The sequence below is a fragment of the Psammomys obesus genome, unplaced genomic scaffold (genome assembly GCF_907164565.1).
Source record: "Psammomys obesus unplaced genomic scaffold, mPsaObe1.curated_primary_1811, whole genome shotgun sequence".
NCBI lineage: Eukaryota > Metazoa > Chordata > Mammalia > Rodentia > Muridae > Psammomys > Psammomys obesus.
The window spans coordinates 7,716,001-7,731,666 of record NW_026596149.1 but is presented as its reverse complement, the minus strand read 5'-3'; the positions used below and the strand labels follow the sequence as shown (position 1 = coordinate 7,731,666).

Genomic DNA, 15,666 nt, shown 5'->3' with positions numbered 1-15,666 from the left:
AAGAACTGTTTCCAATAACATTGTTCATGGAGAACTAGACCATTACTTATCTTGAAAGCAGAATCTCTGGATACTAAGCAATTGTTCTGGAGTCTTGCATGGAAGCAGTTATTCAGTCATATGACCAGCCGTGATGTGCAAACACAAACATCTTTTTTCACTTCCCTGAATGGTGAGGTTATGAAAAGAACTGGATAAAGAATTTTGTCTTTAAACCGATTCTAAGAAAGAAAAAGAAGTCAAAATTCTAAGGAGAGCTGAAAATATGGAATATGGGACATGGATGGCAAAGGCAATGAGCAGTGAACTAACTGGGAGCTGCTGAACATGCCACCCCTGGGCTCGGGGAGGAAGACAGACCTCAAAAGGCTGAGCTACCAGTCAGCTGGAGAAATACAGATGGTATTTTCGAATATGGGATGTTATAGGAAGGGTGCAAAACATCTTCCTCAAATATCCAGAGAAGACTTGGAATGGCCAGGAATGATTGGTAAGCTCTATCCACAAGTATAGGGAAGTCCACAGCAATGTAAGATGTGGCCCCATCTCTTTCACTTTCTATGGCAAGCCCCTTAATGGATCGCCATATTGTTCCTGAGCATGGTGGCACTTGCCTGTAATAAGGCTGAGATAAGGAAATTTGGAGTTCAGGGTGAAAACTAGCTAAACAAAACAAAACAAAACAAAAAAAAGCAACAAAAAAAAAACCCCAACATATACACATAAACAAAGTATTATACTATTAAAAAATGCCTATCTGATCATGCCATTTCTCTGATATGGCACTTGAGAGCCTTACTGTTCTGGAAAAGAACCCTGAAATCCTTGACTTTCCCACTGACTGGACGCCCCTTGTGATCTACCTTCATGTCTGCAGCTTTCTCTTGTCAGTCCTCAACCTTTCTATTACCTGAGTACCTGTCTTCCTCATATTTGCCATCTTGGATTTTCAGAAGAGCTTGATTGCTTCCCTTCTGATGCCTTCAGAGCACCTATCAGCTTCCTCTCTCAGCAGATAACATAGCCTGTGGCAGAATCTCTACCGTGTGATACACTAACTCCTGTTTCATCCATTATGTGATGAAAAACTAATGATAACAGTTATCTCCACAGTTTAGGTATCTAAAATATATTGTACTGTCTGAACAGCGAATGGTGAGACAGTGATGGCTTGAAGCAGTAAGACAGCGAGAAAAAAGCAAATATCCAGCCCTCCTGAATCGTGTTTAACTCGGCATTTCTCTCCTTCACTGAAACACAAAGCTCTTGTTTGTGAATCATCTATCAACTTCTGTGGCATATACCATTATGGTTCCCTGAATTGACTTCCCAGTTGTCTGTGTTCCCAAATCACTATATGGAAAACTTGTTATGATTCTGATGTGATTGAGCAATGAACTACTGTTCCATGAAGCAAGTGTGCTTGAGTTCTCCACATACACACAAAAACACAACCAGTTTTGCACTGGGTAGTTACAATACCGTGTGAACCACAGTTCTGGGATGGGAAGTATTGCTCAGGGCATAGATGTAAAGAGTATGGTGCCAAATTGGAGGATTCAGCAACATTGGTGATGGGCTCTTTAATCCACTTTTAAAAATTTAAAGTGGATTATTTTGCAATTGAAAGTTTCTGTAGTGTAGGGGTTGTTTTACAATAAAAAAGAGGATATGGGAGTGAAATATACAATGATACAAACATCTGTTGAGCAGGATCACATCTGTAAGAATTTGGCAAATGATGAAGTAGATTTTATACACTGGAGGGTAATGCATTTGACAGAAGGCACTGACATAATCAGGAAGAATTTGAAATTTCCTTAAGTTGAAAAGGGACAGAAGGAGAATAAAGGATTGGATGGAAGACTGTGCTGCCTAGTTTTATGTCTACTTGACACAAGCTATAGTCATCTAAAAGGAGGAAACCTCAAATGAGAAAATGTCTCCATAAGATCTGGCTGTAGGGCATTTTCTTAGTTAGTATTTAAGGAGGAGAGCTGAGCACATTGTGTGTGAAGCCATTCCTGGACTGGAGGTCCTGGGTTCTATAAGAAAGCAGGCTGAGTAAGCAATGAGGAGCAAGCCAATAAGCAGCATCCTTCCATAGCCTCTGTATCAGATCCTGCTGCTAGGTTCCTATTCTGTTTGAGTTCCAGTCCTGACTTCTTTAATTGAGTTCCGGTCCTGACTTTCTTTCATGTGGTAGCTGTAATATCAATAACACAAGGCCTCTGAGAATACAAGTACCCTCATATCTATAGGAGGGTAAGATTCACTTTAAAGAGAAATATTTAATTGCAAACAAAGGTAGATACTAAAATACCTATCAGGGCACTTGTAACTTCCCAATTGAGCTTTGAAATGAAGCTAGTACCAACAGTCATGACAGAAGCGGGCTACAGACAGTATCTCTAGTGCTAGCCAAATACTTTTGGGACCTTGCTCTGCCAAAATCCTCTTGGGATCTGGTAAATTCTGAGATAAGCTCTAGGAAAATGCTTCTCTATATAATAAGATTCCTAGTTGATTTTAGGCTGCAGTTGGATTTAAAAGTCAGTTTCAAATATTTTAAATCAGTAAAGACAATGATTTTTGAAAGTTCTATCTGTCTGTCTATCTATCTATCTATCTATCTATCTATCTATCTATCTATCTATCTGTCTGTCTATCACCTACCTATCATCTATCTGAGTATGTGCAGATATGTAGGTATTTTGTGCACACATGAGGTTGCCTTAAGAGAGTATCAGGTGTCCTTTATCATTTTCTGCTTTTTTAAGGCAGGGTCTCTCCCTGAACCTGAGGTTCATATTTTTCTCAGCAGACCCTAGCAATCTGCCCCACCAAGGTTTCCATCTCTTCCTCCAATGTCATTAAAGTTGTGCCCTCATGCTTGCACAGCTAGTGCTCTTACTCACCAAGGCACCTCCCCAATCCCTAGACTGCAGTCTTTATAGAAGAAACATGTCAACAGACAGGTACACCCAAATAATCTGCAGTAATGGTAATTGGAAGAGCAAGCAACTGTGTGGGCACCTCTTAGACGTCTTGTTTTCACAAAACCGTAGGATTTGTTGACTCATTTACATGTTTGTTGTCGGAAATAAAAACTGTGATTCTGGAAGGACTGTGCTGTAAAAGTGGTGGTTGTAGAAGTGACAGCATGTTGGAGCCAAGCGATAAACTGACCATGAGGACTGATATCGCTGAACATGAGAGTCATGAATCTAAAATTTGGGTGGCCCAGATTTCAAAGTGAGATAGAAGATTATCTATCTCAGCATAGGTCAAGATATATTTTAGGTCAAAAATATTTTAAAGAAGAAGAATAGAAAGGGAAAAGAAAGTTCCAGGTAAGAGACAAATTATTAAAAAGTAAATTCCACCTATGAATCAGAAATGACTTGGGAGTGGAAGGGTAACAGAAGGGAAACCTCTGAAGAAAGCCCTGTAAAGCTTTCTGACTATCCCATGAATAGTCACATCAGCTGAACTCTGGACCTAATGCAACTAGGAAAAGGTTTCTAGTTCTTAAAGCTATGCCTAAAACGGTAAAAATGACTGAGTTGGTGGCAGTTGCCTTCAGATAAAAAACTTGACACAGAGAAGGCAGATGAGAGTGAGTGATTCTGAAACTGGAAGAAGAGACATATATTTTCAGTTCAGGGGATAGATAGCTCAGCTGCTTGAAATGAAGCTTCCAGCACTAAGTGGACTCTAGCCTGCAGTATTACTCATAACAGAAAGAAGGTCATCTTGGTGAAGTTCTGGTTGTGAAATATTTAGAATGACAGCGGATTCACGACCCTGCTCAGAGTTTTTGCCATGGCTTATCGGTATCATATGTGAGGAGGGCTGGTCTTATCAACTTTATGCCCATGCATAAGCAATCTAGGTCTGCACCTTTGCTGCTACATTTGAAATGTTGAGCCACTGACACTAAGTGCTTGAGATTCATGTCCTGTGCACAGCTGTGGCTCCCGTGTCCATGTTGAAGCTGCAGTGGCAAGGACATAGAAACTCCATGGAGCATCTGGAGAAAAGGCTAAATGGGAACAGCCATGGCAGAGCAACAGAGCTTCACAAAGGGAGAGAGGGCAGAAGGTTCACTCCTCGGCCTTTCCTGGCTTCTTGCATGGCCTGTGCCCCTCACAGCAGCAATCTCATAGCAAACACTAAGAATCCTTTTACTTGGTTTACTGCAAGTAGAGTGTACCTGCAGTGAATGCAGATACAGAAAATGCAGAAAATGCAGAAAAACAAATACTAGGAGAGCTGACCAAGTTCTATAGAAAATGTCTTTCAGTTGGCAAAATATAGAAAAGCTCTGTTCTGATGTTTCAAAAATGAGTAAGATTGACATGAATTTCAGCTAAAATTCTAAATTAGACACTGGAAGTAATTTTTAGCAAACACAAGGAAATTGTAATTATACTAGAAGACCATTTCTGTGAAGAAGACAACAGTATCATTTCCTCTTGACAACAAAGTCAGGGGCCCATGAGCAGAAAATTATGAACAATCATCTATGGTATATGAAGAAGTGTCACAGCCAATGGCACTGACTTGAGGTCCAGTGCCTGCTGTTCAGCCTGCCTGCCTCCTTGTGTTATTATTTTTAGCTATGGGAAACCCACATCTCCATAACTTTTTAAACCTGTAAAATGGGTACATTGTTTCCTGTGTTACCTATCTGTAATATATGTTTAGTTAATATTAACTAGTATTATAACTCGTATGTTTAAATAGCAATATCCCCCAAATATTCAACAGTAGATCCATTTAAACTAAAACCAATGTATGAGAGTATTTGAAATAGATGTCATTTTGTGTGAATTTTTTACTGATTATTTTCAAAAAAGTTGTATGCCCTAAGTAATGGATAATTAATAATGTTCTAAGGATAAGAAAATATGTATTTAAGGGGATAATGCCTTTTGGGACTTCTTTAAACTATATGAGCTAAGGTGAATAAGATTTATAAGCCATAAAGCTTATTAGCTGTTATAACTCATCCAAGAAGCAACCTGCAGATTACAGCTCTTGACATAACTTGGGTGGTAATAAAGCTCATGCAACAACTACCTGTAATGCCAGCGACAGTTTGGCCAGATAATATACTCAGATAAGTCATCTCTGCTCAAGTTAGGGAGAGGCTCTATCCAATTCTGGGGCCATATTTAGGACCCGCTAGCATGGAAAAGAACACGTAAAAGGGCAATCCCATGAAAGCTTGGTACATGAGGACAGTTAAGGAAATGAAGGGGAGGGTTAAAGAAGAGAGGTCGTAGTCTCACATACTGGTTTGAGGCAAAGAACTCAATCAAACCTTGCTTTCTTCCCGTGAGGTCTACTCACAGCCATCTGTCTCCTGCTAATCCACTGCACGGCCCTGTTCAACCACACTAATATTCCAAGGGACTGTTTCCATCCTCACCTCCCTTGACTATGCTGACTACAATCTCTTACACTTTCCACAATTCCCTCTTTCTTTTTTTCTGTGGAGACAACCCTTTTCTCTGTCCTCTTCTCATCACTCCCATGCCCCTGTTGTCCTAACTCCTGCCAGGGGCATTTACTCCTCAGTGGGCCACATCTGCCTGTATCCTTAGCCACCTACTAAAACTGTCTTCCTAATGGGGACAAAAATGGAGGTGAAGAAGTGAAATCAAGTTAGGAAAAAAAGACCGAATCCTTGAGAATGACTTCACATAGCTGCATGGGTGATGTTCAGCTTCTCTAAACAAGCGATGTGTACTCCAACTGAGATCCTAGTTCTAAGCCTGGTGTGTTTTGGTTTGGCCAGAGGATAAAACAATAAAGCGTAGGTTCATTTTCCAGTGAGGTGTGGGTTGGGCCTAATCCAGTCTTTTTATATTTTCAGTTTTATTAATTCAAAATAACTAATTTCTGGCCCCAGTAATTATCACTCATTGGGGAGTTGGCTAAGTCACTTGAAGAAAAAGAAAAAGAAAAAAAAAAAAAAAAACAAATCTTTAGCTAGAGGTTATTAAAATAATGTAAGCTAGTGGCTTTTTTCTCCTTAAATGGCTATGTTTTTAAATTTTCCATCATGGATCAGCCTCTGCAGTTATGCTTTGGTCTTGTCCCTTGGCTTATACCAACGGAAAAAAATCTCTTCCCTCTGGCACTAGTGTCATTCTTTGGAAGGCTTTTCTGAACTTCTGGTTCTGAGTCTGTATTTCTGCACTTTCACAATCAATGTTGCACAAGGGAAGTGGCGTGCCTGGCGCGTGACAGGCACACCATCACAAGGGGCTCGTGTTGTGGTAGAACTGTATTGAAAGTGTAGGAATTTTCAAAGAGATTAGTGTGGAGTTCAGTTCTGCCTCATAAATTAATTAATTCAGTTCTTTCTCTATCATCAGACTGTAGCTGACATACGGCTGTGACAATTTATCCCCAGTTTCTCAAACTTGTGCAAAGTCTCAGTGAAAAGTAAGGACTTAATGAAAGTTACTGCAGACACCTGACACTTCAAGAAGTCAGGATGGCATGAGCATCCTAACTAGTAAAACTTGCTATTTAACCATGAGTAAAATCTCATATGTGAAGAAAAGTATAAACAGAATAGTATATAAACAGAATAGTTTCTGACTCGAGGGGAAGAGGACCCTAAGACCATTGACAAGCTAGCCATGGTGATGCATGCCTGTAACCCCAGCAGTTTGGGAGGTAGAGGCAATAGAAACAGGCTCTCTAGGCAAACCTTGGTTATACAGCAAGTTTGAGGCTAACCTGACCTACAACAGGAGACTCAGTTTCCAAAACCTGACAGTCAAACAATAACAAACACCATTCCAGTTTCACGCTTGTAAATTTGCTGGGTAGTGCATAATATGTTCTTAGGTAGCATGTACAGCTTTTTCATGTGTGAATACTATTTCTACATGCTGTTGTTTCTACATACACAATGAGGGATGTTAGATGTTTGCTTGTTGCTCTCTTTTTTATTGAGACAGAATCTTATTACTATTTTCCAGGTTGGCCTCAGGCTGACAATACTCCTGCCTCAGCCTCCCAAGCGCTGAGCTCACAGGTATGCAGCACTGCAGCTGGATGAAGTTCTGGTGATTTTCATTGCAGTTATTATTGTTAATCCAAAAGAATTCCTCCCCAAACAAAAGAATCTTCTCACAGTCATGACTTCAAGCAAAAGTCTCTCAAAGACAAGATGTTCTGTCTTTTTGTGTTGAAAGCTAATGCAGTACTTAGAAAAGGCATGGTGATCTCAGACAACAGTTATAGTCTTTTAGTAAAATGGTGAACAAGAATTAAGGAAAGTTTGTAAAGATTGTTTTCTCTGGGGATATGGCCTCAGCTGGTAAGCACTGACTCTGTAAGTCTTTGCAAGGAAGACTTCTAAAAATCACCAATCATGTTTCTTTTTTTCAACAGGTATTGAACCTGTTGAACATTGTACATTTCAGGCAAGCACTCTGTCATTCGCTACATCCTCACTAATAATCCTTAAAAACTGCACTAAGACATTGTCATAGAGTTGGTGGAGTGGGTCCTCTAAACTTCAGAAAAGATTTCCAGTGAAAGCCTCAGACATGGACACAGCAGTTGTTAACATAATCATATGTTAACAACACAGACATAAATAAAAGTAATATGTCAGCAGAATCAAAGAGTGATGCCGATAACTATGGAAAAGAGGTGTTATATATATATATGCCAATTGTTTAAATTAAATTGTTGTATCATGCATGAGAATATAAACTAAGACCTAAACTAATATTTTCATAATATAAGTGAATATTAATATTAAATAAAGTGTCTTCCTAACTTACATAATCCTAAAAGTTGCATATATAAGTCATCAGAACAATTTTCTTAAATTAAATTTCCCATAACAAAAATAACAGATTAGCTCATATTCTATAGTATCTCATATTCTATATTGTTTCATAGACTATATTTAACTACATTTAATACTAAAGCAACCTTTATTGCATAAGATTGCATAAATGAACTAGAATAAATTTTTATAGATGGTTCTCTTGTAACAAATAAAGTCTCTATTTTGCAAAAGAAAAATTGACTTAAATGAACTTGAATTTTAAAATATGAAAATAATACTTAATATCAGGAAAATTAGGTATTAAGCATATTCCAACATTTTCTCTTGTAGAGATCAAACATAAATAACTAACAAGATAATAACTTTAAGTTAGGTTAAAATGGCGCAATGTGGGACATAAAACACTCCCATTCATTTAGCATCGGTCGTTGATAAAGTACAGACACAGCACAGGGTTAGGGATTTGACCCTGGAAAGTATGAAGGGCTTCTAGCATTGTTGTTTTCGTTGATATTAACATGGAATCACTTTTTGAGCTTCATAACACTTACCTCTAAATAATCTGTAGAGCAGTTCCTGAAATCTTCCACATCAAATTCCAGGAATGTGTAGTTCACAGTGTTGCCTGTTGTCGCTTGGATGGTCCAGTTACAACGCAGGTTATTATCATAGGGCTTTGGGAAATTTATGCTCTCCAGGATGCCAGAGGTTTTATTCACTATTACTACATTGTCACATGCTGAGGGAGAAAAAAAGTAGCCATAGCTGTTAAGAATTCTCACATATGTCTTAATGTCTCTGAGATGTATGTGAGATCCCTTTTTAAAAGAGATCTAGATTTTTCCACTTTTAGCTGTAGATTAATAAATATATATGTATATGTGGTATATAATTTTTATGCCGAAGGAGTCTCCATTTAGAATAATGTGAAAGGATACTCAGGTGAATTTAGGCATTGAAGCATCATGAAAGTGGAACAGCTATTAAAATAGACATCTGATTCCTATATATTGGTAAACAAATACTTTGTCTTTGGCCCCGTCTCTCTGCTGGAGTTAGAGGCGTGCAGTGCTCACTCTGTGCATCTGTTTTCTAGCTCTAATATTCAGGAGAACACGCTGACCTTTAAATCCAGCAGCGTGGAATAGAGGTCCTTTGCGAGTGTCACATGAGTCACAGAACACGTCACACAGCTATCTTGCATGAGCTCTCAACAAAGGCCCCTTCACTTCTCAAGTTACTCATCATGAAGTCCCAAGTGAAGAGAGGGAGCACAAGATATGAAATATCACAGGGAGCATTTTCTAAAGATGAGTTTTCAGTGAACCCATACAGGTGGCGCTAGCTAGGTCTAACCCAGGGATTAGACATCAAATCCAGCCAATCGAAACGACCTGAACAATGTGAATGTGGTACCTTTTCATTGGTTATGCATTTAAAATTATTTTCCATTTCTCTATCATGACCAATAAAAGAAAACGAGAAAATAAACGTTGCTTTTTAAAGAGTTGCCTCTGCAATGTGGCTCCTAGATAATTTTCTAGGCAACACTGAATGTCCCCCCACCACTTAGAGACGTGGGGATATATCCTTTGGCCCTTCAAATTCTCTTCCTTTGCTGCAGCAAACACAATAACCAAGTATATTCTCCTGAAAATCTTTAGGCTACATTTTTGTTAAGAGAGGATTTCTAAGTAATGTTTTTTGCTTTAGAAATGTGGGTGAGTATGTCTACAGGTAGCAAGTGTCACAGGCCAGTGACTAGGTCAAAGCAACACAGGTGCCTGTAGTCCAAACCCACAGCTGGTGCTCGCATCTCACAAATCACTGTCTGCAGGTTTCCAACTTCAAATGGCAAGGGAATTTTTTTGGGGGGACACTCAAGTAGCACAGGCTACGAACAAACTAGCCACATAGTTAAGGACGGCCTTGAACTTCTGATCTTCCTGCCTCTACTTTTCAAATACTGGGATCGTTCATACATGCCTTCACACTTAGTTGTGTGAAGTGCTAGGGATGGAGGACAGAACTTCACGCTAGGCCAACTGATCCAGCCCCTGGTTCTCCCCATAAGGACTGATAGCCTGTGTATAAAACCATTAGAGGGGGAAAAAATCAAAGGAAAATGGTTTTAATAGCCTGATAATAACCAAGAGAAAGACAGGCAAAGCAATAACAAAACTCAAGGAATGACACTCAGTTAAACAGATATGCTCTTCACGGAGTGTTAAGAAGCAGTTTGCAAATAAAATAATGATTTCATGAAGAACTCCGTATGCCAGACGAAGCAGGAGGACAAGAAAGAGGCCAGAAGGACATGCTCCACAGTAAAGAACATATCTTGTCCATGCGTGCCTCTTTAGTTAATAAAGCTAAGGCAGAGGGCAGAACTAACTGTTGACTAGGCCAGCATCTCACTAAAGCATTGGAAGTGTGGCATGCCTGAGAACCACAAGTCACCAGCGTGTTACATGATCCTGAGCTGGCCTGCAGCTGTCTCCACATAATAAAAACTGTCCCGAGTTTCTTGGTTTACCAGATGCTCTAGTAATAGGAGGTTGGATTTAATATGTAAGCATTTTTCCTTCTAGTGACTTCAGAGTTTTTCACCTAAGAATCCAAGACTAATTTCAATGACACAGACCACTAACTAGTTAATGTTATCTGGGTGGTTTCACCAAGTCTGCAGATCTGCCGGGGGCTCTCTGCTGCTGGAGTTTGTACTTACTCTGCCAGTATTTGATCTCAAAGCCACGTCCTTGTTGACCTTCATCTGTCCTCAATTTCAACAACACGCTGTCTGTACTGGAACGGATGGGAGCAGGTATTGTATCCCCACAGAGTTTATTCACCAGATGGGAGCCGGTACTCGGACCATCATACACCTTTAGTAAGACATTTTGCACATCAGATAGTCAAGACTATGAATGTGAAGAAATAAGGACAAAATACATATATTCTTTTTAAATGACCAGTCCTAAATTTTATCAAGTGTCTCAAAACTTAGGCAATAAACTGAAGTGTATGAAAGCAAGCACATGAAAGTCTGAATATGCAAAATGAAAGTTCTATACAAAATTTGAGACCATAACTGGTAAGTATTGTTGTTTTTTGATTCCAAAGGAACATGGTGAATTCCAGAAACTATAAAAAGACATAGCTAGATGAGTTTAATACCTCTTCTAATTCACCTCAATAGTCTAGTGAATTGTGAGGTTTCAACCCATATCTAAAATCATGTAGATTATGGTTAGGATAATGTCCATAGCTACTCAAGATATTTTAACTATATTTTATAGCTAATAGTAAAATACCTTAAATACTTCATGTACCACATCATTCAGCATATATTACACTTAGAAGATTGCCATTTTTATCACATTTCTTTAGCGTTTTACTTTGTTTAAATCTTTTATGTGAATGCTCTTCTTAAATATTGCTGCTTTTTGAATCTTAAAAATATTTTAAACTTATTTTGTGCACTGAATAAGAGGGGAGCAACAAAGGATATAGAGACTCGTTATACATACGGCCAAGTAATCCAGAGAGCAGCTGGGGTGATGCTCCAGGTGGAAGTCTTGGAATTCCAGCTGGAAAGGGCTGCCTTGGCTGGCTTTCAGCCACCAGTAGCATTCAGAGCTATGGTAATAGGGCATCGGGTAGTTGGGGGATGTGAGCACCCCTGTGGGGGTGGTGAGATTGCTTCCACAGCCTACAGGGGAGAAACGGTGAATGAAGCATGGCCTTTTTTTCTGCAGGCTAAACCTTGGCTAATGGCATCCTGTTTCCATTCTGCTCTTCTTTGGACGTGCACTTCCCCAGCGTCAGGGCTGAAGCCTGAGGCCTCACACATGCTAAGCAAGAGCTCTACCACTCAGCTGCACACCTACAGCCTTTGGGTTTCAGAGACAAGAACTCACTATATAGTCCAGGCTTGCCTCAAAGTTGAGATCCTCCTGCCTCTGCCTGCTGGGTCTGGGATTATAAAGGTTCACCGCCGCCCCCCCCCCCCCAACCTGTTCCTTTTTAAAGTATCACAAAGCAGGAAATCGTCAAAAATTCTGCTTCATGTTGATGAAATTTAATTTTTCTAGTCAAGATGAGTAGCTTGAAGTTTCCTGGGGAGATAGAACTTTCCTCTTCCTTCAAAATGTATGCTACTATTAGTCCAAAGATATCCATGATGTTGGAGCTTATTATAAAGAATGAGGAAAGATAAGTAGAAAAGCTGATAAGTGGTGGCAAAGCATGATGAATGAAGAACCCAATCACCTTGGCTTCTCCAGTAAAAAGTCAGCTTTGCTACCTACCTGTTGACGATCCATCCCAGTAAGCTGAGAAACCCCTTTCGGTAAGCGCTGGGTCACTCTTAAACTTTAGCCAGAGCTTGTTACTGTGAGAGATGATCTGAGGAGGTAAAACTGAGCCACAGTAACGTCCAAGGAGTTTTGAAGTTTCGTAGCCTCCATCTCTGTGACACGTACAGACATGAAAATGGGCTGGGTTACAATTTGACTGTAGCATACAATAAACACACATGTTTAAAGCATGAAGATGCAAATGAGCTGCTAATTACCTCCGCTAGCATCTCCTGAACAGTACTTAAAAAGCAGTTTCAAGTTCTCATGTTTTAGTTCTTTACTGACAAGGATTTGAATGATTTAGTAAAGGAATAACATATTATGGCTTGTATGGCCTTTTTATACTAGCTGCAGAGAGAATGCATTAGAGATTTTCCTTTCAAAGGCTCTGGCAAGTAGCTCAAAGGATATAAAACATAGAAACCACTTTTATTCACAGTATAAACCAATGTTTTAAATTTTTAGAGAGAAATCATATTTCCTACTGATTTTGAAATCTTCAAGATGTGGTGTAACATATTTGAGACATTTGTAGAAATAATTATTTTCCTAAGTTTAAATATATAGGTAATTTATAAAGAGATGCTTCATTGAATGTTAAAGCCAAGTGGTTGGTTCTTACAAATTAAGAAAATTCATCTAGAAAAGCTCACACTATAGTCATAATACTCAGTAGGTGACTCAGGATGATGTCGGTAAGTTTGAAGACAGCCTAGACTATATAGTGAATTCTTGACCATCTCAGGCTATAGAAAGAGACTCTTAAACTTCTCCCCTCCCTCAAAATAAAATTGTTGATTTAGCACGACACGGTAGACTCAATTCCAACTTGTTAAATTTGTATCTTACTCTGTCCCAAAGAATAAATATTATAAGGTGTTGAAAGATTCCAAGTTTAAAATCATGAGTAAATATTTGATATAGATGCGTGTCGGAATAATCAGCCGAATTTTACTTGACGTAATAATATAAGAAAATATCTATATACTAATGTACCATTGCCAGTGACATAATTGTTAAAACACATTCTTCCAAAGTGCAGTGAAAGAAAATGCCATGCACTGAAATCCACACACCAGATTTCCATTATTTAAGAACAAGGTAAGCTTGCTGCTATAGCCGTGACTTTAGTGATATAATTAGATTGAATGGACAGCAAAGACCAAAAACTTAGGCTGATTTTTATATAAAGAATGAAAGTACTTGAATGTGGTGGTAGGTATGGATTATCAACTTGACACAACCAGAATCACCTGGAAAAGAAATCTCAATGAAGCGACTGGGCTGGCCTGTGGCCATGAAAGGGTGTTGTCTTAAGTTAATCAGCATAGGAAAAGAAATCAGCCGACTGTATGTGCCATCTTTCCCTAGGCAGGGTTCTCAGACTATATGAGAGTGGAGAAATAGAGCTGGACATGGGTAATGAAGTAAGCTAGCTAGACACGTGCACACATTCATTTCCTTTTGCTCTTGACGATAGACGTGATGTGACTAGCCTGAGGTCCTGGCACCTTGCTCACCTGCTACGACAGACTGTCACCTGATTTATGTGAAACAATAAACCACTTTCCTTAAGTTTCTTTTTGTCACCACATTTTGGAGTAGTTGTACAGTTGTTTCTTTTGCCTAAATAAAATCTGAAAATTATTGTAAAATATTCCTAATAAAAGAATTTTAAATAGCTACCAGAGGCTGAATATGGCTGAATGGCCCAGCAGTTAAAACTCCTTACTGATCCTACAAAGGACCAGAGTTTGATTCCCAGTATACACGATGGGTGGCTCACAAGCAGCTCTAACTCCAGAGGGCACAACATTTTCTCTTGGCCTTCACAGGCGCTGCACTTATATGCATACAGCCATATTCACACATGTGCATATAAACATGCATCTTCACACATGTGCATATCAACATAGTTTAAATCAAGACAGTAAAATCTTAAAGACCCACCAAATCTTACACAATTTCTCCTTTTCTTCTATATCATGTTTGTATGATTTTTTATTGTTTTTTTGTTTTTGTTTTTGTTTTTGTTTTTTTCGAGATAGTTTCTGTGTAGCCTCAGCTGACTTGGACTCATTCTGTAGACCAGGCTGGCCTTGAACTCACAGGCCAGCCTTTGTCTCCCCAAGTGCTGTATATCATATTTAAAATGACAAATTTTATATTTCATAACAAAGAATACTTAAGGTAATTTTACAGAAGTTTCCATGTTCCTTTAATCATTTTGGAGAAGACTATTAATGAAAATAAATGTTTTAATGAAATAAAAGCACACACCTGATTTCCACAAAATCTGCACACTCTGACCCAAAGTAATCCTCCAAGTCGAAGTCTGTGAAATGCAATGCAATCTGATGGTTGATACCCACTGTGATCCTGTAGATGCATTCCCAGTTATTGGGGTAGTTATTAGGGAAGTTTGGGGAGGTGAGCCTTCCAAAATTATCTGTATAGTCTTCTAAGCACACTGTGAAAAGAAACAAAGAGAAAAATGGAAAACATTACACATTTGCATGTTTCTAGTAACTTGTAATGCATTAATTTGTGCCCCTGTACTTGAATTTCAGCAGTATTTTTTTTAATGTTCAAAGACTAATTTCATTTTGAAACAATATTTTTTAATTTCAGATGTAACCAAATACTAAATCTTAATGTCACATATATTTTGACAGTTTGGGTCCTAGGAACATTACAATCCATGTAAATTTCCATAGGCATTAAAGTTAGGTTAAACTACACAGATACCAGAAGACTTAGAAATAACTCAGTTTTGTACTTCTCATTATAACTTCCCTTTATAAATGTGCATTCATGAGAAATGACAGGTAGAGAGAGGTCTTGACCATGGAGGAAGAATGGGAGGCCAGAGCTTGTGGTGGTAGGGCACACCTACAGTTGACCCTTCAAGAAAAGCCTGTCTCAAGTACGGACAGACTATGCCTTGCCATTCATGTGTGGCAATAGTCACCATTGTACTTCAAAACAGAGTAGGCCTAAGAAAAGCATAATTGTGAGGAGTAAGTTTCACTATTCCCATGAAGTGATTAGCAGCCTATCTGGATGCTGCATCCTAAGTAAAGACCAACTGCTCCGGTTTGTTTGAACTTTGCCTGTTCAGTCTCTTCAGATTCTGTTCAATAACCAGTCCATCACTCCCTTATGCCCTTATAGTCTGAGATGTCTGACAAAAAAAAAAAAAAAAAGGCTAGCTTGACTGTGCTATTCTTCTGGCTGCAAATTTCATCTAGTCCTGACCTAAATCTAGGGCCCTGGAGTAGACAGAATCCCCGACTGAAGGCTGTAGGGGAGAATGAGCTGTTACATATACCTTATTGCTAGTGAAATAAATGCTGAGGACATGTAGCTTTATTGTTATTGGTTTTGAAAACACAAATGTAATAGGCTCAACTGTCTATGTGTGTCTCAGAGAGTAACAAATATTCATCAAATATTTCAGTTGTCTCTAAAAATCAA

General features: G+C 38.9%; 1 protein-coding gene across 2 annotated transcripts in view; it reads right to left on the bottom strand.

The window, feature by feature from the left end:
• Cubn (cubilin) overlaps window positions 1-15,666 on the bottom strand; it is a 226,607-nt gene that overhangs the window by 143,206 nt on the left and 67,735 nt on the right. For both annotated transcript variants that reach the window (XM_055593908.1, XM_055593909.1), the window contains 5 exons: window positions 14,470-14,659; window positions 12,139-12,299; window positions 11,359-11,540; window positions 10,557-10,713; window positions 8,380-8,567 (listed from right to left, as the gene is read on the bottom strand). In XM_055593908.1, coding sequence (XP_055449883.1) covers window positions 8,380-8,567; window positions 10,557-10,713; window positions 11,359-11,540; window positions 12,139-12,299; window positions 14,470-14,659 — 878 coding nt within the window. The remainder of the gene's footprint in view (window positions 1-8,379; window positions 8,568-10,556; window positions 10,714-11,358; window positions 11,541-12,138; window positions 12,300-14,469; window positions 14,660-15,666) is intronic.